At 44.4% G+C, this 22919-nt stretch overlaps 1 protein-coding gene across 5 annotated transcripts in view; it reads left to right on the top strand.

Moving 5' to 3' along the window:
- Nucleotides 1–22919, top strand: part of DLG3 (discs large MAGUK scaffold protein 3) — a 409804-nt gene that overhangs the window by 112131 nt on the left and 274754 nt on the right. For 4 of the 5 annotated variants that reach the window (XM_030208893.1, XM_030208892.1, XM_030208890.1 and 1 more), the window contains 2 exons: nucleotides 11760–11929; nucleotides 12426–12562. In XM_030208893.1, the coding sequence (XP_030064753.1) occupies nucleotides 11760–11929; nucleotides 12426–12562 (307 nt within the window). The remainder of the gene's footprint in view (nucleotides 1–11759; nucleotides 11930–12425; nucleotides 12563–22919) is intronic. The other variant, XM_030208894.1, reaches the window with a different exon arrangement.

Genomic DNA, 22919 nt, shown 5'->3' with positions numbered 1-22919 from the left:
GGCCAGGGATGGAGATAGACGTAACGGCTCAGGAAGCCTATTCCAGGCATAAGGTGCGGCAAGATAAAATGAACGGAGTCTGGAGTTAGTGATGGAGGAGAAGGGTGCAATTAGGAGAGATTTGCCTAGTGAACGGAGTTCCTGGGAAGGAGTGTAGGGAGAGATGAGGGTGGAGAGGTAGTGAGGGGCTGCAGAGTGAATGCACTTATAAGTCAAGGGAGCTTGAATTTTATACGAAAACAGATAGGGAGCCAGTGAAGTGACTTCAGGAGAGGGCTGATATGGGCATAACGACTTTGGCGAAATATTAGTCGTGCAGCAGAATTTTGAACAGATTGAAGAGGAGAGAGGTGGCTGAATGGAAGATCTATGAGAAGCAAGTTGAAGTAATCTAAGCAAGAGGTGATGAGAGTATGGATAAGGGTTCTGATAGCGTGTTCAGAAAGGAAAGGGTGAATTTTGGCGATATTATAAAGGAAGAAACAACAGGTTTTAGCAATCTGTTGAATATGTGCAGAGAAGGAGAAGTCGAAGATGACCCCAAGGTTACGAGCAGATGAGACAGGAAGAATGAGCGTGTTGTCGACAGAAATAGAGAATGGGGGAAGAGGAGAAGTTGGTTTAGGTGGGAAGATAAGGAGCTCAGTTTTGGACATATTGAGCTTCAGGTGGCGGTGAGACATCCAGGTAGCAATGTCAGACAGGCAGGCAGATACCTTGGACTGGATTTCTGCCAAGATTTCTGGTGTGGAGAGGTAGATCTGGGAGTCATCAGCGTAAAGGTGATACTGAAAACTGTGGGAAGAGATCAGAGCACCAAGGGAGGAAGTATAGATGGAGAAAAGGAGAGGTCCTAAGACGGATCCTTGAGGTACACCCTGTCAGGTTCTCAGGTTCAGAGCCCAGCTCTGGAGCAAATGTGAGCCCTTGTGCTGCTGACGAGGAGCGACAGCAGCAGGCAAAACCCACCAACCAACGCTGGGCAAGCACACCGACACTGGCAGGGACTGCAGGCACCGCCCAGTGAGCCGGAACACATGGACTGGAACACTGGACTGGAATTCCCCGGACTGGAGGACACAGGACTGGAACCCCCCGGACTGGAACACTGGACTGGAATCCCCCGGACTGGAGCACACCGGACTGGTCCACACAGCTTCACCTGCACTTAGCTACTAAGCCCCCCAGGAGTTGAGCTCCTGGGTTCGAGTAGCCGGCAGGACTTACTGGATACCGGATGACATAGGGACCAGGACTGGAAACAGAAGTGCTCCTAAACCTAAACTGATCTACGTGCTCCCAAGCCCTAAACCAGCAGGAGTGTTCCTAACAGTAAACTGACAAAAGGACTTCCTAAGCCCTATACTAAACAGGAGCTCCTAAGCCCTGCTCAAGAAAGGGACTTCCTATGCCCTAAACTAACAGAGCAGGGAACTAAACACAAAGCTAACACAGGTGCTACTAAGCACCAAGCTACAAGCAGAGCTCTACACTAACAAGCTAAACACAAAACTAACAAGCTACCTAAGCACTTCTCTAGCAAGCTAGATACAAAACTAACAAGGTGCTTCCTAAGCACTACTCTGGCAAGCAACCAGAAGAGCTCCTAGCACTAAAAGGGAAGACAGGGGAGCCACAAGGAAAATGCAGGGAAGCTAAGACATAAGCCAAAAGTGATTCTAAATCACCAAACACCAACAGCAAAGACTGCAATGCTCCCAATAGCACAAACACCAGAAGTACTTCTAACAGCAAACTCTGTAGTGTACCTAACAACACCAAACCCTGAAGTACTTCTAACAGTAACAGAGCTTCCAAAGCCCTACACACAGCAATGCTTCCAAAACCAAGAGGGAAAAGCAGGGGAACCATAAGGGAAAAGCAGGAAAGCTAAACACACAAACACCAGTGCACACTGCACTAACACTAACCTGGACCTTAGCAAAAGCAAGCAGGGAAACTAGACACAAAGTCAGAAGTGCACACTGCACCACCCTACCTAAAGCAAACACCACCATTGCAAAGGCTCTGAAGGAAACAACACCACTTCCTTATCAAGGCCCTCTCTGATGATGTCACACTCCCTAGACCTAGGCAAAAGCACACTGACCCAGAGAGGCCCAACCCACACCAATGCAACACCGTGAAGCACTTGAAGCCAGTACACCCAAAGAGAGGTAGAGCTAACTCAGTCCACCCACACAGCTGTAGTAAAGTAAAACAATTAACCCCATGCTGCTGGAAGCTGCCAGCACAGAGAGACAGAGCCAGCTCTGAAAGGACAGACAAAAGAAACAGAAGCCAGCTAAGAAGCTGACCCCCAGGAAAGAGGTAAGTTTGAGAGGGGTTCTGACCCCAATCATAACACACCCATTGACAGCGGGATAGAGGAAGAGGAGGATCCACCAGAGTATACACTAAAAGTACGCTGTGAGAGATAAGAAGAAAACCATGAGAGAGCAGAATTCTGAAATCCAAGTGAGGACAGCGTGACAAGGAGTAGGGTGTGATCAACAGTATCAAAAGCAGCAGAAGTACAGATTAAGCTGGCAGTCCTAACATTTAATATCTTCTATCTATTTAGTCTGTATTATTGAGCAATTTGGAACAGGCATTTGCCTGCATGAGTGACATGCTCTAAGGATGCAAGCTTTGCTCTTCCTGGAGCCAAACTATCCTTTGCTAGGTAGAGAGATAGAGATTTATCGTGTACTCTTCCTTTTCTGTGGACTAGTTTACCAGTGACCTTGCATTTTCTAGATGACCTTTTGGGGTTTAGAAGGACACATGGAAAAATTATGTCTTACCTGATAGCTTTCTTTCCTTTAGTCCTATCAGACCAGTCCAGACCAATGGGTTGTGTGCATCTACCAGTGGACAGAGAATGAAAATAGTTCTCAAGTGATTTGCTTCAGTGTAACGTACACTGTGGAAGACATGTGGCCCGGCAATCTCAACATCTGCTGAGCTGTGACCTGCTGAGAGGCACGAACCCTGGACGCTAGTGAGACAAGGTTGTCCGCTCATGTCTCCAGGAGGTAGGCTCCTCGAACTCTCTGTGTGTCGAGCAGGGCTCCTATAAACTTCAATCGCTGGATAGGGTGCAGATGGGACTTGGGGTAGTTTAAAATGAACTCTAGTAGCTCGAACAGCCGAATAGTCATCTGCATGGATTTTCGAGCACCATCCTCTGAAGTGCTCTTCACCAGCCAATCATCGAGATATGGGAACACATGGACTCCCAGTCTGCATAGTGATGCTGCAACTACTGCTAAACACTTGGTGAAGACCCTGGGAGCTGACGAGAGTCCAAATGGCAACATGTAATACTGAAAGTGGTGATGTGTTCCCAGTCGAAATCGAAGATACTTAAGGTGGGCCAGAAGTATCGGGATGTGAGTATATGTATCCTTTAAGTCCAGAGAGCATAGCCAATTGTTTTTCTGAATCATTGGAAGAAGGGTGCCCAGGGAAACCATCCTGAACTTTTCTCAGACTAGAAATTTATTCAGGGCCCTCAGGTCTAGGATGGGACGCATCCCCCTTGTCTTTTTCTGCACAAGGAAGTACCTGAAATAGAATCCCTGCCCTTCTTCCCCTGGTGGAACAGCTTCGATTGCATGGGCCTTTAGAAGGGCGGAGAGTTCCTCTGCAAGTACCTGCCTGTGCTGAGAGCTGAATGAATGAGCTCTCGGAGGACAATTTGGAGGTTTGTTGAGCCAATTAAGGGCATATCGGAGACAGACTATTTGAAGAACCCACCAGTCGGAGGTTATAAGAGGCCACCTTTGGTGAAAAACTTTTAACCTTCTCCCCGACTGGCAAGTCATCCGGGATGGACACTTTTACTGCAGCTATACACTGCTGGAGCCAGTCAATAGCTCGTCCCTTGCTTTGACTGGGCACCTGGAAAAAGGAGGTTAGCACAGTATACGGATGTACACAGTGGGTGTATAATAACAAAATAACTTTTGATAGGTAGAGTAGTAATTTGTTACAAATCGTAATCAGTGTGCCATTTTGAGGGGCTGAATTAGGTTGAAACCTAGTTTGGGGGGGGGGATTGCCCCCCCCCCCCACGAACTGAATTTTGTATTTATCTATTTATGTATTTACTTATGTATGACATTTAGATCCCGGATTAAACATGAATTAGATTGAAATCTAGTTTTGGGGGTGTGGGGTTATTGCCCCCCCCCCCCACATGAACTGTATGTCTGAAAGGGGAAAGGGGAAAGGGATGTGTAAAAGATAATGTGGTGGGGTACTGCCCCCTCCAAAAAAAAACGATCTGGATGAGAAAAGGGAGGGAGATTACTTGTCCTAGTGTGTTTTGTATTTTTGGGGTTATGGGTGGGAATTGTCCTCCCTGGTGTGGTGGGAATTGGTTCACTGGAAATTGTCCAGATGGGAATTGGTGGGTGGGAACTGTCTAGTTGGGAACTGACCCAGAACCACTGAGAGCTTAGTCTTGATGCTCTCGGTGGGCAATTTGGAGGAGGTTGATACCAATTGAGGGTGTAACCCTCTTGGACTATTTGAAGAACCCAGCAGTCTGGGGTTATAAGGGTCCACCTCGTTTGGATCATAATTCAGCCTCCTTCCAACCAGAGGGTCATTTGGAATAGGTACTTTTACATTGGCTATGCTCTGCTGGAACCAGTCAAAAGCTTGTCCCCGCCCTGCTTAGACTAGGGAACTGGCTGGGACTTCTGGGCTTGCTGATATCGAGGTTGGGAGGATAAAGCCAGATCTGCTGGGGAGGGTGGGTTGAGAAAGTGAACCTATGCCTTTGAGAGTAGTAAAATCCCTTCTAACTGCTACCCTAAAACCTTTGAGAAGTGGAAACTGGAGAAGGAGTGGGCCAAGACATGGACTTGATGGTATCTGTCCTTTTCTTAATGGGGTCAATGACCTCTTCCATATTATACCCAAAAAGGTTGTCTCCTCAGCAAGGGCCATCCACCAGCTTTTCTTGAACCACTGGTTCTAAGTTACCCAGGATAAATGTTTTCAACACTCCTGCTTGGCTACTAGCTTTCGGAGTTCTGTGGCCTTTTCTGGAGGTAGAGTATCCAAAAACTCCATCACACTGCTCACCAAGTTCTTCAAATAGAGGCTCATGTACAGCTGGTAAGAATGGATGCAGGAGATATGCACTGAGCCTTGAAACGTTTTCTTCCCAAATGTCACCAGAGTGCAAGAATCCCTATCTGGGGGCACTGAAGCATGGGTCCTCAAACTTCTGGCTTTTTTGAGGGCAGGTTCGACTACCATGAAATAGTGCAGAAGTTGATGCTTTTCGAATCTAGGAGCCTTATTAACTCTAATACATACAGTTCGAATTCTTTGGTATAGGCAACACAGTGAGAGGGGTATCCCAATTCCTCATTTGTGCAGTCTTAAGGATGTTGTGCATGGGCACTGTCACAGCCTCCTTAGGAGGGGATTCATAATCAAGGATGTCGAACATCTCGACCCTGTATATAATATGTAAGCCGCATTGAACAGGCTATGAGTGGGAAAGCGTGGGGTACAAATGTAACAAAAAAATAAAATAAATTAAAAAAATCCTTGATTTCTAAATTAAATGGAATTGCCTCAGCCATCTCCCTCAGAATGTCGACAAAGGAGAGCTGCTTTGGGGGAGATTTTCTCCTCTCCTGGGGTGGATAACGGTCTGGAGGCTGTCTCAATCTCAGAGCCCCAGGATCAGTCCATATCAGACTCAGCAAAACAGTCTTCATGAGAAGTCTAAGTTTGCGCCTGCCTCAGACCACGGGGCACATGGCCAGGCTCTGGGTGAGATTGCCAAGGTATAGGTCCTCTCTCCTGCTCTCTGGGGTTGCTTCCTACCCTGATGGGCTGGACAGGAGCACCAAAGCAGTCAATACCCACCTTGGCACTCTCACCCAGAACAAAATTACAGAGCATATTCAAAAGCATGGATTAATGAGACATGGGGGCTCATTTTCAAAGCACTTAGCCTCCCAAAGTTCCATAGAAACCTATGGAACTTAGCCTCCCAAAGTGCTTTGAAAATATGCCTCAAAGTCAACATGGATTTAGTGAAGGGAAATCTTTCCTCACCAATCTACTACATTTCTTTGAAGGGGTGAACAAACATGTGGATAAAGGTGAGCTGGATGATATTGTGTATCTGGATTTTCAGAAGGCGTTTGACAAAGTACCTCATGAAAGACTCCAGAGGAGATTGGAGAGTCATGGGATAGGAATTGTGGATTAAAAACTGGTTAAAAGATAGAAAACAGAGAGTAGGGTTAAATGGAGAAGGGTAGTTAGTGGGGTTCCCCAGGGGTCTGTGCTCGGACCGCTGCTTTTTAACATATTTATAAATGACCTAGAGATGGGAGTAACTAGTGAGGTAATTAAATTTGCTGATGAAACAAAGTTATTCAAAGTCGTTAAATCGCAGGAGGACTGTGAAAAATTAAGAGGCTGGGAGACTGCATCTAAATGAAGGTTTAATGTGAGCAAGTGCAAAGTGATGCATGTGGGAAAGAGGAACCCGAATTATAGCTACGTCATTCAAGGTTCAATGTTAGGAGTCACAGACCAAGAAAGGAATCTAGGTGTCGTCGATGATGATACGTTGAAACCTTCTGCTCAGTGTGCTGCTGCGGCTAAGAAAGCAAATAGAATGTTAGGTATTAGGAAAGGAATGGAAAACAAAAATGAGGATGTTATTATAATGCCTTTGTATCGCTCCATGGTGCGACCGCATCTCGAATATTGTGTTCAATTCTGGTCACCGCATCTCAAAAAAGATATAGTGGAATTAGAAAAGGTGCAGAGAAGGGCAACGAAAATGATAAAGGGGATGGGATGACTTCCCTATAAGGAAAGGCTAAAGTGGCTAGGGCTCTTCAGCTTGGAGAAAAGGCGGCTGAGGGGAGATATGATAGAGGTCTATAAAATAATGAGTGGAGTTGAACGGGTAGACATGAAGCGTCTGTTTACGCTTTCCAAAAATACTAGGACTAGGGGGCATGCGATGAAGCTACAATGTAGTAAATTTAAAACGAATCAGAGAAAATGTTTCTTCACTCAATGTGTAATTAAACTCTGGAATTCGTTGCCAGAGAATGTAACATAGAGGGGCATAATTGAACGGAAACGCCTATCTCCATGGGCGTTCATCTCCGAGAACGGGTCCGTGAAGGGGCGGGCCGAACTGTATTTTCGAAAAAAATAGACATCCATGTTTTATTCGCCAAGTTGTGAGCTGGGCGTTTTTGCTTTTCAGCGATAATGGAAAATGAAATCGCCCAGCTCAAAAGCGAATAAATCCAAGGCATTTGTTCGTGGGAGGGGCCAGGAGTCGTAGTGCACTGGTCCCCCTAACATGCCAGGACACCAACCGGGCACCCTAGGGGGCACTTTTACAAAAACAAAAAAAAAAGGTAAAGGAGCTCCCAGGTGCATAGCACCCTTCCCTTGTGTGTTGAGCCCCCCAAATCCCCCTCAAAACCCACTGCCCACAAGTCTACACCATTACTATAGCCCTAAGGGGTGAAGGGAGGCACCTACATGTGGGTACAGTGGGTTTGGGGGGGGGGGTTGGACGACTAAGCATTAAGCAGCACAATTGTAACAGGTAGGGGGGGGGGGATGGGCCTGGGTCCACCTGTCTGAAGTCTACTGCACCCCCTAATAACTGCTCCAGTGACCTGCATACTGCTGCCAGGGAGGTGGGTATGACATTTGAGGGTGAAAATAAAAAGTTGTGAATCATCATTTTTTGTGGTGGGAGGGGGTTTGTGACCACTGGGGGAGTCAGGGGAGGTCATCCCCGATTCCCTCCAGTGGTCATCTGGTCATTTAGGGCACTTTTTGGGGCCTTATTCGTGGAAAAACAGGGTCCAGGAAAAGTGCCCTAAATTCTCGCTATTTTTTTTCCATTATCGGCGAAAGGCGCCCATCTCTGATCGCCCGATAACCACGCCCCAGTTCCGCCTTCACCACGCCTTCGACACGCCCCCATCAACTTTGTCCGCATCCGCGACGGAGTGCAGTTGAAATCGTCCAAGGTCGGCTTTCGATTATACCGCGTTATTTGTTTTTGTGAGATAAACGTCCATCTCCCGATTTAGGTCAGAACTTGGGCGTTTTTCTCGTTCGATTATAAGCAGGATAGTAACATAGTAGATGACAGCAGAAAAAGACCTGCATGGTCCATCCAGTCTGCCTAACAAGATAAACTCATATGTGCTACTTTTGTGTATACCTTACCTTGATTTGTATTTGTCTTTTTCAGAGCACAGACCGTAGAAGTCTGCCCAGCACTAGCCCCGCCTCCCAACCACCAGCCCCGCCTCCCCCCACCGGCTCTGCCACCCAATCTCCGCTAAGCTCCTGAGGATCCATTCCTTCTGAACAGGATTCCTTTATGTTTATCCCACGCATGTTTGAATTCCGTTACCGTTTTCATCTCCGCCACCTCTCGTGGGAGGGCATTCCAAGCATCCACCACTCTCTCTGTGAAAAAATACTTCCTGACATTTTTCTTGAGTCTGCCCCCCTTCAATCTCATTTCATGCCCTTTAGTTCTACCACCTTCCCATCTCCAGAAAAGGTTCATTTGCGGATTAATACCTTTCAAATATTTGAACGTCTGTATCATATCACCCCTTTCCTCCAGGGTATACATGCTCAGGTCCGCAAGTCTCTCCTCATATGTCTTGTAACGCAAATCCCATACCATTCTCGTAGCTTTTCTTTGCACCGCTTCAATTCTTTTTACATCCTCAGCAAGATACGGCCTCCAAAACTGAACACAATACTCACCAACGACCTATACAGTGGCATCAACACCCCCTTTCTTCTGCTGGTCACAACTCTCTCTATACAGCCTAGCAACCTTCTAGCTACGGCCACTGCCTTGTCACACTGTTTCGTCGCCTTCAGATCCTCAGATACTATCACCCCAAGATCCCTCTCCCCGTCCATACCTATCAGACTCTCACCGCCTAACACATACGTCTCCCGTGGATTTCTACTCCCTAAGTGCATCACTTTGCATTTCTTCGCATTGAATTTTAATTGCCAAACCTTAGACCATTCTTCTAGCTTCCTCAGATCCTTTTTCATGTTTTCCACTCCCTCCCGGGTGTCCACTCTGTTACAAATCTTAGAATCATCCGCAAATAGGTAAACTTTACCTTCTAACCCTTTGGTAATGTCATTCACTAATATATTGAACAGAATCAGCCCCAGCACCGATCCCTGAGGCACTCCACTACTCACCTTTCCCTCATCCAAGCGAAGTCCATTAACCGCCACCCTCTGGCGTCTGCCTGTCAACCAGTTCCTAATCCAGTTCACCACTTCGGGTGGTAAAGGCGGTTAGCTTAGCGGAGTTTAAAAAATGGTTTGGATGGCTTCCTAAAGGAGAACGCCATAGACCATTATTAAATGGACTTGGGGAAAATGCACTATTTCTGGGATAAGCAGTATAGAATGTTTTGTACTTTTTTTGGATCTTGCCAAGTATTTGTGACCTGGATTGGCCACTGTTGGAAACAGGATGCTGGGCTTGATGGACCTTTGGTCTTTCCCAGTATGGCAATATTTATGCACTAATGATGCCCAACAGGGCACCAGTGTTGAAACCTGACAGGCAGGGTATAGGTCTTCAAGATGAGCTGGAGTGGCATCGTGGCTGACACCAACAGACTTGATGCATCAGCACCGAACTGAGCCAGGATGTGCTTCAGCTACTTTTGTAACATTACCCAGAACCACTCCTCAGGATCAAGTATCGGTAAAGTCATGGCCAGTGCTGGTATGGAAATAGCCTGTGAAGATGAAGGAGTGATATCGGAGGCAGGGTCCCGGGCTTTGGGGAGATAGGTGAATTGGCACTGCTTCCAGAGAGGAGGAGCGGCCCTTTCAGCACCAACACTTCTTGGATACTGGAGATAGAGCTCCTGGCACCATGCTTTGAGGAGGACTGATGTAGGTGCTTCATTGCCTCTGTTTGATGTATGACATCAGGATCCCTTAGTGCTGAGAAGAAATCCTCATGGTTCCTTGATGTCAGGTCCAATGATACTCATCCCAGTCCAGCGCTACCAATGTCTGACATCACAGCAGGTTGAGACCTCAATGCCGATGCATCCCCAGTGTCTGGTGCAGCTTCTGATGCCATTGGGACTGATACTTCTGATCCTGATATTGATGGACTGGACTTTGGCATGCCAAAACGTTTTTTGCACAGGGCCTCTCTAATCTTCAGTGCTCTTTTCTGCTTTTGAAAACAGAGTTTACAATGAGAGAACGTATGATCAGGGCCGAGGCACAGAAGGCACCAGCTGTGAGGATCAGTCATAAACATAGTCCTACCACACCTCAAGTACTTTTTAAACCCACTGGGAGTTTTCTGGGACATATCTGGAAAAATAGCCGAAGCAAAATCAAATGGCTCAATTTTCTAAGAGAGGTTTTGTTGTTGTTTTTTTTTTTTTTAAGAAAAGGGGTCCCAACCAGGAGCTCAGGCTTAAGTAGGTCACGAGCTGTGGAAAAAGAAATAATAAAAGTACCAAAAAAGGGAACAGGGAGAAAATAAAATCAAATTGATCCTGTGCTACTCATAAGGAAAAGGGCAGGAAGGCCAAGGTAAAAACCTGTGATGAAAATATGCGCAACAGAATACTAGCAGTGGAATGGAGGAGTGGCCTACTGGTTAGAGTACTGGTCTTGCAATCCAGAGGTGGCCGGTTCAAATCCCACTGGTGCTCCTTGTGATCTTGGGCAAGTCACTTAACCCTCCATTGCCTCAGGTATAAACTTAGATTGTGAGCCCTCCTGGGACAGAGAAATATCTAATATTATTTATAATGAAAAAAAATCACATTATTTTTTTCTCCTATACTAGTATAATATTTTCAATGATGTCTGTTTATATGGGCCATGGCTGGTATAAGGGGTGTGGCTACAATAGGGGCGGTGCCATGTGTGGTGACCCCGCCCATAATGAGTACCGGCACCTTTTTTCCTACAAAAAAAGCACTGATCGTTTGTGTTTAAGCAGGACCTAAACTCTGTTATGAAACTGTACTTTACAAATGCAAGGTCCCTCTTTGGAGGGGAGAAAGTATGGATTTACCCCGATGTCACCAAACAAACCCAGCAAAAGAGAAAGGCATTTCTGGCTTTAAAAAAGGGGACATTGGAGGTTGGGGGTTCCTTTTTCTTAGCATACCCTTGTAAATGCATTATAAAACTGCGATTAACAAAATATGTGTTTTATTCACCAAAACAGCTCAAGTCATTTTTTAGAGATGAAACAACTGAAATGATAGGTAAATGTAAAATGAGAGATATGCAGCCTTGTTTAATTACTATATGTAATGTAATTTTCTCTATTCATTTAGCCCCCTTCAAGAATTTTGTGGTCTAAGGAAGCATGATAATTACTTTGTTGGTTATAATTATGTTTATTTAAATATTATTGCTGTATTTCACAACAAGTTTGTACTTGTTTAAAAGTTGAAATAAAGAAAAATAAAATATAACAAAATAAATCCCTGGGTTGTTTGGAAACTGGATTAAAAAAGGTAGAACTTCCAAACTCCAAAAGACTTCTTTCAGGTTGCCTGTTACAGGTCTCAATGCTTATATACGAAAATCCATCCAAAATCTTGCCTATAGAGAATACATGAAAATGTGACCTTTTTGTTCTATGTGACTCTGGAAACTGATGAGAAAGGAGATTAACGATATCTCCTCACTTGCAGGGTGAATGACTGTGTGCTGAGGGTAAACGAGGTGGATGTTTCTTTAGTCGTGCACAGTAAGGCAGTGGAGGCTCTGAAGGAAGCTGGGCCTGTGGTACGACTCCTTGTGCGACGGAGGCAACCCCCACCAGAGACCATAGTAGAGGTTAATCTCATGAAAGGGCCAAAAGGTGAGCCATATACTAACATCAGTACTTGCCTGGCAGACAGATCTTCCCCTGAGAAAGTTAATCTGTAGTCCAGGATGGTATGGTATCAAAGAGCACAGGGAACCTATACCACATGAGGTGTCATATCAGATGGCACAGGGCAGGATGTGGAGGGGAAAGAAGCAGAAAGAGCAAAGTGTAGGTATGCAGTGTGAAGGGGTGAGTGGGATGTGAGCATGCTGTGGAAAGGCGAAAAATAGCTGTGGGTATGTTGAGGGGACATTTATTGAAGAGACAGAGTGTGTGACTATATGTAGAAGGGGAGGTTTAAAGAGGGAGGGGAAGAGCTTAAAGAGTAGCTTCTGAGTGTATGTGGTGATTGAGATTTATGGAGGGGGGGAGGAATGAACAAAGATGAGTGGAGATATACAGTGGAGGTGGGGGAGGAGAGGCCAAGATGTGTTATTCTCTTTAAGCTGCTGGGTTTTGTCCTCACTTTCCAGGGCTTGTTTTTCAGGGCTTGGTTTCAGCATCGCTGGTGGAATCGGTAACCAACACATCCCAGGAGAGAACAGCATTTATATCACAAAGATCATTGAGGGTGGAGCAGCCCAAAAGGATGGGAGGCTGATGGTTGGAGACCGACTCCTTGCTGTGAGTGCACTATATTTACCTCTCCACATGGAGACAGACGAGGGAGAGACTAGGGAAAGCAGAAACACCAACGGATTAGAGAAAAGGAAGAAAAAGAGAGCAAGAAGGGTTAGAGAGGAAGGGAAGATAGAGAAGGAAGGCAGAGGGCAGGGAGCATAGCTGGTGCAACCAAGGTTGCAATCTATGCATTCGCACATGGTGCCAGTGCCATGGTAGAAATAATCACCCTACACCTTTCCAGTTACTGGCAGCTTAAGGCATGGTGTTGGTACAGTTGTACAGCCAAAGAAGAGAGCTGGATCCTGCAACTGAAGGCCAGGAATAAGAGTTGTATTGAAATGGTTGACAGGGATCTGGAGCTGGAAAAGTGAAAGACAGGGACGGATGAGAAAGATTAATAGGGTTTTTGCGATAGGATAGTAGCAGATTAAGGCCTTTATAGGAAGGAGGAAGACTGATGAGGACCTTTATGGGGAGAGAAATAGGAGACATGCCTGAATAGGACCCGAAAAACAGCTATACCCTGCATGGAGCAATGAAAAAGGGCTTAAGTAGGAGCAAGCAAATCATAGAAGATATTGAAGGAGAAGAAGGTGAGGATAGGAGAAAGGTGGATAGGAGATAGGTGGTGAGAAGTTGAAAAGATAAAAGGGGAGAAGATGAAGGTAAAATAAATAATTAATGAATACCTGTTTATTTCTTATTGAGGAAAGGAGTACATTTTCCTCAGGAGGAACAGTTGGTTGTCCCTTACTCTTGGACTCTCCCATTCAGGAAAAACCACTTTCTCAGCCCACTCTACCTTCAGTCCCTTCTCATGGTGGCAGTCATGAAGCACGGGGTTCTAAGCTAATCCATGCTTACAGACATCTCAGTGATCCTGTTGCCTCTGTTATGGTAGTGGAAATCAGAGTGTGTGATCTGAGCCAGCATGCACTCATATCTTTCTGTGGTCTCATCCCCTCTTCCTGTATAGTCTTCGCATTTAGGAAACAAGGTCACTCCAGAGCCTGTAAATGTACACTGACTCTCAGACCTTCTATTCTGTGTTTTCCATTGCTGGCAACTGAAACCACCAGGAGGAAGGGAACAACTCAATATTCAGAGAAGATAGAAAAACAAATGGCATTGGCCCTAGTAGGGCAAGAACAGTGATTAGAGTAGAGGTGTCAAAGTGGAGGGTGGGGCTGGTGCTAGGGTTTCTGGCACCTTTCACAACCTATAAATTGACACCCTCTTTCTCTCCCCTCCTTAGTGCAGCACCTCCCATTTCTCTTCTCATCTCCCCTCCCTGTACCCAGCATTGCCCCTTCTCTTTTCTCTCCCTTCCTCCCACCTACCCATCTAGGATCACCCACTCTTTACCCTCTTCCCAGTCCAACATTTCCCCTGCTCTCTTCACTCCCCACTTATCCATCTGTTCAGCATTTCCCCATAAACCTTCCCATCTGCTGTTGCCATTGCCATGCCTCCGAGTCCAGGCCTGTTGGTTTGCAGCGGCAACAACAAAAGCACGAATATGTGTAGGAAAGCCTTCTAGCCCAGGTGCTCATACCTTGAAGGCCTTTCTGGTCCCACCCCCTCTGACATGTAGTTTCTCTTTCAGGGGCTGGACCACTAGGGCCTTTGCAAGCTACAAGCACATGGGATGAAGGCTGTCCTGTGCATATTGGTGCTTTGGTTGCTGCTGTGAGCAGGCCTGGAGCAGAGAGGTATGGCAGTGGCATCTCTAGTCAGATTTCTTTAGGGTGGCAACAAGGGAGCAAGCCAAACTGATATTTTTGCACATCACATTCCTCTTCCCTCATATATACTTCTAAATTAGCAATATAAGACACCATGGCCTTCTATGAATAAAGAAGCCCTCCATCTCCAGATAATTTCAGCTACCAGATAAAACCACCATTATAATTGAAGCATCATTCATCAATTTTTTTCTGTGTGGAAGTAAAGTCTGGATTCTCTACAGGACTGGACAGAATCTCAATACAAACTCTGCATCTCCAGTTTTGTACTATCACAAATGCCATATTCCCCAACCATGGAGCTGCTCCATTACAATTCGCCACATGAAAAATATTCAAATTGTGATTATCAGCTCAGGAACAGCACATGCTCCTTCCACTGTCAGACATTTTGTTTAAATCAGACAGATTTTTGTTTGTGTGGAGGCCACTGTTTTTGAGCATTTTAATTTTGGGTGCTAAGGGCTTCCTTTCATAGGGCCAGGCATTTTGCAAAACACAAAACCCTACAAAAAGACACTCAAAACCTATACAGCAAACTTACTAAACCATGGCAGCCCCAACCCACCTATGAAAAGATAGTGCTACAAATTAGAATACGCTGTACTGTTACACATTCCTACACAGATACTACACGCTAGCAGAATCCTTCACCTCAGTTACATGTGCAGAACATAGACAGACCCTCATGTGATACAAAAGAGGGGATCAAAAACACATGCAGGTAAAAACTGAGAGACCTCCAAGAAAGCCAGACTATTAGCAGTGCAATACTGATATAAACCAAGAAATGCATTTTCTCCTGTACTCTACAAAATACAAAAGTAGAAAAGATGTACACTTCTCAAAACAAAAACACAAAGGATTAATATATTTATTTGCTTTTCTATTTTTGCAGTCTGAGCATTTATTTTTCTAATTGGGTGGGTCCCAGTCTCTTTTCCACTTTCTGGGTGCCAGTCTCCTGAATTCTTTTCCAAGCTTACCTTTCCATTTCTTCTCTCTTCTTGACTTCTTCCATCTGTCTGGCACTGAACTTTCTTTTTATGTTTTATTTTTCACTTTCCTCTTCTCTGACTATAATTATATCTACTCATTTGATTTTACCCTCATTCTTCCTTTCACTCTACAAGCTTTTTCCACCTCCCTCTCCAGCACTCCCATTGCCCTCCCTGTCTCCCCCGTCTCATATCCCTCCTCCCTATCTTTCATCCACTCCCTAGTCCCCAATTTCCATCCTGTGTACTCTCTCATCTACCCTCCCTAGCATTTTCTGATCTATCCCGTCAGTATTGAGGTAATTGAAATCAAGAATATCACACTAACATCTGTCAGTACTCAGGTCACATGAGCAGAAGTACCCAAAGTGCAATATTCAATGTATTTGTTCTTCTTATTATATTACACACACAAAAATAAATAAATGGAGAGCAAGAGCCTCAGGATCCGTGCACTCACAAAACACTGAAAATTCAGAAGCAAGTGAGCATGAGAGGATAACCTCTCATTCACCGGCACTGTCTCCCACAAAATTTTACAAAAAGTTTTTTGTTTTTTTTTACAAAAAACATTGAGAAAAAGACTTGACTAAAATAAATGTCAAAGCCAAAAACTCAGTGCAAGGGTAAATCGTATACAGTGATCGTAGTCAAAGTAGGCAAAAACCCAAAAATTGTAATATTCAAAAATGATGCAATTTTATTCAATCTAGGAAAAAAGGCAAACATCTATAACCCTCTGCAACATGGACTGAAAACTGAGACTGCATGTATTTACACTGGTCTGTGTAGCTCTCCTCTTCTCTGTAAAAGCCTGTTCAAATCATTTTCACTTTCAGTAGCTGCTTCAATCTCATTCACTTTCAATTGCTTCAAAGTACTGCGTGCGCGCGCGCGCACACACACACACACAAACAAACAAACAGTACCATCTCCTACAGTCTAAAACATCTGCTGGAAACTCAGGCTGGTCTTCTCTGTTTATCACAAGCAGTTCACAATGCTGTTCAATTTACTTTCACTTTCGGTTGCTCCATCCCATTCTCTGACACTTGAAAGTACTGTTTACACCAAACAGCACTGTCGCAGCTTGTCACTGACAAGGCCTCTCATTTTGTCTCTAGCTGCATCAGTCTAACAACCTGGGAGTCATCTTCGACTCCTCCCTCTCCTTCTCTGCGCATATCCAGCAGATAGCCAAGACCTGTCAATTCTTTCTCTATAACATCAGCAAAATTCGCCCTTTCCTCTCTGAGCACACCACCCGAACACTCATCCACTCTCTCATTACCTCTCGCCTCGACTACTGCAACCTATTCCTCACTGGCCTCCCACTTAGCCATCTATCCCCCCTTCAATCCATTCAGAACTCTGCTGCACGTCTTATCTTCCATCAGAACCAATATGCCTATATCACCCCTCTCCTCAAGTCACTTCACTGGCTTCCGATCAGGTACCACATACAGTTCAAGCTTCTCCTACTTACCTACTCGATCTGCAGCCCCTCATTACCTCTCTACCCTCATCTCCCCTTACGTTCCTACCCGTAACCTCCGCTCACAGGTCAAATCCCTCCTCTCAGCACCCTTCTCCTCCACCGCCAACTCCAGGCTCCATCCTTTCTGCCTCGCCTCACCCTATGCTTGGAATAAACTCCCTGAACCCATACGTCAAGCCCCCTCCCTGCCCATCTTCAAATCCTTACTCAAAGCCCACCTCTTCAATGTCGCCTTCGGCACATAACCATTATACCTCCATTCAAGATATCTACACTGCCCCAACTTGACATTTCGTCCTTTAGATTGTAAGCTCCTTTGAGCAGGGACTGTCCTTTGTTAAACTGTACAGCGCTGCGTAACCCTAGTAGCGCTTTAGAAATGTTAAGTAGTAGTAGTAGTAGTAGTAACACAGTAAATGTCAGCTGATAAAGACCTACATGACCCATCTGGGCTGCCCACAAGGTGGCCAAGGTTGTATTTGACACTTTGCACAGGTTCCACTTCTTCATTTATTGATTTAGTTACAATATTTATAGATCGCTCGATCCAAAAGTACTCAGCAGTTCACAACAATACATTCATAATAAAAAATAATTAAAACAAACCAGACAGACAATATCAATACATACTAAACACATATTATAGCCTCATACAATCAGAACTGATCAAAAATCTGTCAAACCCTAGGAAGACAAAACAACTTTCTATGCCCCAAATGCCTGCTGAAACAATAAAGTTTTTAACTCTTTTTAAAAATACATCAACATTTTTTATTGTTTGCAGACTCAGTGGTAAGTTGTTCCATAATTTAAGACCAATAGCTTTAAAAATAGTGGAACAATATTCTTCTAACATGATTAAGCACTGGAATACTTATTCTCCATCTCTCTCTACCAATTCTGTGGTACAGACTGTACAAATTTGTCTGGCATTGGTCCCACTTCCTAGCTATCAGAGTTGCCATCGAAGCCCACGCCAGCTTTTATCATGATATATCTGTGCCATTTACAGGACCCAAACATAGAAGTCTGCCTGGCATTGGTCTTACTTCCCAATCTCGTAAGCTGCCATCAAAGCTCACTCCAGCTATGAGGTCATATAAGTTTTGCTTTAATTGGAGTCTATCCTGTTAGAGATCCTCCATGTTTATTCCATGCATTCTTGAATTTGTAGAAATATGGTACAGCCAGGAGCCCCCACCGGAAGGGTGGAAAGCCAAACCTTAGAGCTCAGGCTATTAGAAACTCTGGCCAAGTCAAAAATCTGATGGCTAGTATGGCTAGGAGCTTGCTGGAAAAGCATGACCTGGCTTTTTAGCCCGGATTGAGGCCTAAATAATCTAAATTAGAAAAGTTTGGTCAAGGAATGTGAAAACAAAATGGAACCTGTAGCTACAAAATGGATTCCCTTAGTTCTGTATCTGAGTTAGAAAAAACTTGTATTTCTAAGATAATGCCAGGTGCAAGAAAATAGGGAAGTAACAGTTGAGATAAAGGAGGGGCTCTTTCCTGAGAGCATCTTGTGATTAGCTAAGAAAAGTGGTAAACAACTTTTATGTTGAAGCCTATGGAAACCCATTCAATTGAATGGAAGAAAAGAAAGTATAAAAGGGGCAGCAAATTTGGGCGGGGTTGAAGTCCCAGATGCCATCCAGAGATGCTGTCCGTCAGACATCCACAGCTGCTTGTATATCTAATCCTGTTGTACTACTGTAGTGAGTGAATTAATAAAGCCATATATATATCTTTGCAATCTATCTTCTCTCTCTCTTTCTTATACAACACCTAGTGGGATAATTAACCTCTTGGGTGTTAGAGAGGACTTATATTCACCTACACTAACGAGGAGTCAGATGAAAGTGAATATGATTATGGGTAATATTGATAGCCTTCTAGGGAGCCTCTCTGATATGCAGCCAGCTAACCAGCCTACCAGAGGGGATCCATGGGGCAGTAGAGACCCCCATAAAATTCAAATTCCGTTTTGTCTTCACAACCTCCTGTGGGAGGGCATTCCTGCCATCCACCACCTTTTCTGTGAAAAAGAATTTCCTGATATTGCTCTTAAGTCTTCTACCCTGCTACCCCAACTCATGACCTCTAGTTCTACTGCTTTCCATCTCTGAAAAAAGATCAATTTGATTTGAACAACTTCCCCCTTTTTCGTCCTTTCCTTTAGGGTATATATATTCAGGTCAAGTCTCTTCTCATATATGTTTTGGCATTAGCCCCATATCATTTTTGTCACTTTCCTCTGAACCACCTCAAGTCCTGCGATGTCATTCACAAGATAACTGCTTCCAAAAATGAACACAACACTCAAATTGGGCCTCACCAACGACTTGTACAAGGGCATTAACACCTCCTTTCTTCTACTGGATATACCTCTCAAGGATGCAGCCTAGCATCCTTCTGGCTATACCCTCTGCCTTGTCACCTTGTTTTGCAGCCTTGAGATCCTCAGACACTATCACTTCACTATTCCTCTTCAAGTCTGTGCTTATTAGCCTCTCGCCTCCTATTAAATACAGCTTTTTGGGGGGTTTCAACACCCCATGTGCATCACTCTATACTTCTTTGCATTAAATTTTAACTGCCAAACATTAGACCACTCTAATGTGGACACTTCTTAAGATTAGCTTTTCAAATCACTTCTCAAGTTGTCCACTCCCTCCAAACTGTTGGAAATCTTCATGTCATCCACAAAAAGGCAAACTTTTTCTTTTAACCTTTTAGCAATGTCACTCACAAATATATTGAATAGTATTGGCCCCGATACCAATCCTTGAGGTACTCCACTACTCATCTTTCTTTACTCCAGGTGAATTCCATTCACAGCCACCCACTGTTGTCTTTCAGTCAACCAGTTTCTAATCCAGTTCACCACTTTGGGTCCTAAGTCCAGCCCATTCAATTTGTTCATCAGTCTACAATGAGGAACCGTGTCAAAGGCTTTGCTGAAATCCAAATAGACCATATCTAGTGTGTACCCTCAATTCAGTTCTCAAGTAACTCAGTCAAAGAAATCAATCAGATTTGTTTGACATAATTTTCCTTTAGTAAAACCATATTGCCTCAGAACTTGTAAGCTATTGGATTCCAGAAATTTCCTATCCTTTCTTTCAGTAGCACCTTCATTATTTTTCCAACCACCAATGAGAGGCTTACCAACATGCAGTTTCCTACTTCTTCTCCGTCACCATTTTTGTGGTGAGGGACCACATCCATTATTCTCTAATCCCGTGAAACCCCCCCTGTCTCCATGGATCTATTATACAAATCTATAAGAGGGCTCACCAAAACGGTATCTCATCCTGCCCCATGGCTTTGTCCACTTTAGTTTTTCAGTTGTTCATAAACCCTATCTTCTATGAACAATGCGATATCTACTCTGCTCTCTTTGTCAGCCAACAGAGGTGCTTCCCCAGGATTTTCTTCTGTGAACATAGAGGTATCACATGTTCACCTTTTCCTCATCCCTCTCCACATATCAGTTCTCAGCAGCTTTCAGTCTCACAATTTAATTTCTAGCCTTCCTTCTTTCCCCAATATTCTTAAAAAAAAAAGTCTTGTCACCTTTCTTTATGTTTGTACCCATTTTTTCTTTCACCTGCATTTTCCTCAGGTGTATTTCTCTCTCCACTTTGTGTTTTATGCAGTATTCTTTTCTATGTTCTTCTTTCTGTATTCTTCTGCATTTCATAAATGTCACCTATTTTGGTTTTATTCCTTCAGACACTTGTTTGGTGAACCATATAGGTTTTATTTTCCTCTTGCTTTTGTTTACTTTCCTTACATAAAAATCTGTTGCCATTTTTATAGCTTCTTGAACCACTGACTTTCCATTTCTCTTATATCCTTCCATCCTGCTAGCTCTTTCTTCAGGTACTCCCCTCATTCTACTAATGTCAGTATGTTTGAAATCCAGGACTTTTGTGTCTACACTCCGCTTTAACTCCTACATTGAACCATGATTATTGTTGTCCATGGGTGCACCCACTTGGATCTTAAACACATTTTCCCCATTTGTGAGCACGAGATTCAGCTTCCCCTTTCTCTTGTGAGTTCTGTCATCATTTGCTTGAGGAGAGCACTTCGAAAAGCATCTACTAACTCTCTACTTCTTTCCGATTCTGCAGATGGAACATGCCAGTCTGCATCCAGCAGGCTGAAATCTCTCAGCAACAGCACCTCCCTTTCATTCCCACGTTTTGGATGTCCAGATTTTCTGTTTCTGTCAGCTTCAATGCTTACAGGTCTATAGATGACACCTGTGTGAACAGGGGTTCCATGTTCTCTCTCCTAGATGATCCATATTGCTTTCTCCTTTCCCCAGTTGCCCTTAATTTCAGCTGTTTAGATATTGTTTTTCACATACAGTGCTACTCCTCCACCTTTCGCCATCTTTATCCTTCCTAAAAAGGTTATAGCCCGATATGGTTGTGTCCCATTCACAGGAGTCATTAAACCATATCTCTGTGATAGCAACAAAATCTACATCTGCCTCTAACGTCAGGGCTTGCAGATTCTGCACTTTATTCCTTAGACTGAGAGAATTTGTGCTCATTGCTTTCCAGCTATATTTTATTAACTCTCTCACTTTTTACTTAGCTTTTTGAGTAGTCTCCCCTTCCACTTTGTTGTTGATAAATGGTTTGATAAGATGGTTTATTTTATCGTTTCTCCCACAATTGTCCAACTTTTGCTTTTGCTGAGGGTGACTTCTTGAACTCACCTGGTTCCGTCCACCACCCCCCCAATCCCCTAGTTTAAACACTTGGAAATATATTGACTGATATAGGCCATCATTATAGTGTAGTCTTTTGTTTCTCCACATATTGCCCCTTCCTCCTATGTATCTAAACCTTTCTTGTTGACACCAGGTTTTGAGTCACATTGAAATTCTGTAATCTTTTTCTTTCCCTTTCCAAAGACAGGAAGCACTATAGAAAAAGCTACAGTCCAAAGTCTTTAGCCTCTCCCCCAACTTCTGAAAAGTTATGTGGATAACTACATCAACTTTATAATCTTCTCTCTCTTCTCTGCTCACATCTGGGTGATATTCTTGATATATTCTCTGCTATTACTCTATATTTAGGTCATTGAAATCATCCTTTATTATTCTGTTGCCAAATTTCCTAGTTTCTCTTATCTGTGTTAACATTTGTTCATCACTGTGTTCGCTCTGGCCTGGTAGACGGTAGTATAGCCCTACCGGTTTTCTCTTTCTCTTTGCATATGGAATTTCTGTCCTTAAGGATTCCAATTTTTTATTTTGTTAGACTCAATTCCCTCTTTAACATACGTTGCCACTCCCCCCCCCCCCCCTCCAATTTGATCCATCCTATCGTTGCAATACAAATCTGTACTGTGGTAACAAAGTGTCCCATCAATTGTCCTCCTTCCATCAGGTCTCTGAAATGCCTATTATATTCACCTCTTCATTTAGTGCTATATACTCTAACTCCTTCATCTTATTTTTTAAGCTTTAAGGGGGTCTTTTACTAAGCTATGGTAGTGTTTAGCATGCACTAAAAACACTAACTGCCACTTAGTAAAAACTCCCTTAGTGTTTGAATCAGTGGCGTAGGAAGGGGGGCGGTGGGGCGGTCCGCCCCGGGTGCACGCCGCTGGGGGGTGTCGGCGCCTCGCTGGTTCCTTGCTCTCTCTGCCCCGGAACCTGTTCCGGGGCAGAGAGAGCAGGGAACCAGCGAGGCGCCGACACCCCCCAGCGGCGTGCACTCGGCGGATTGGCTCTCCCGCCCGCCCCTCACCGCCTTCCAGGTATGTTCTCGGGGGGGGGGGGGTTGCTCTCCGGAGGGGGGAGGGTGTGCCGCGCTGCACCCGGGGGGGGGGGGGGTGCGCAGCGGCGACTCGCCCCAGATGTCAGCTGCCCTCGCGACGCCACTGGTTTGAATACAGACATTTCAAATTGTATTTTTTTCATTCTGTCTCCAAGCTGCTTAGAAGTTGACAGGGATAATTTGCAATCTTTACTCTGCTTTCCCCTTAAGGGTTCCTGGTTTTCATTCACCTTTGTTGCAACTTCTTTATCAGGGTTCACTAACTTCCCTGTTTTGATAATATTCTTCAAAGGTACCTCACTCCAAACCATG

This window comes from Microcaecilia unicolor, chromosome 7 (genome assembly GCF_901765095.1).
Source record: "Microcaecilia unicolor chromosome 7, aMicUni1.1, whole genome shotgun sequence".
Lineage (NCBI taxonomy): Eukaryota > Metazoa > Chordata > Amphibia > Gymnophiona > Siphonopidae > Microcaecilia > Microcaecilia unicolor.
Note: the sequence above shows the minus strand (reverse complement) of the source record. Positions and strands in the feature narration are given on the sequence as shown.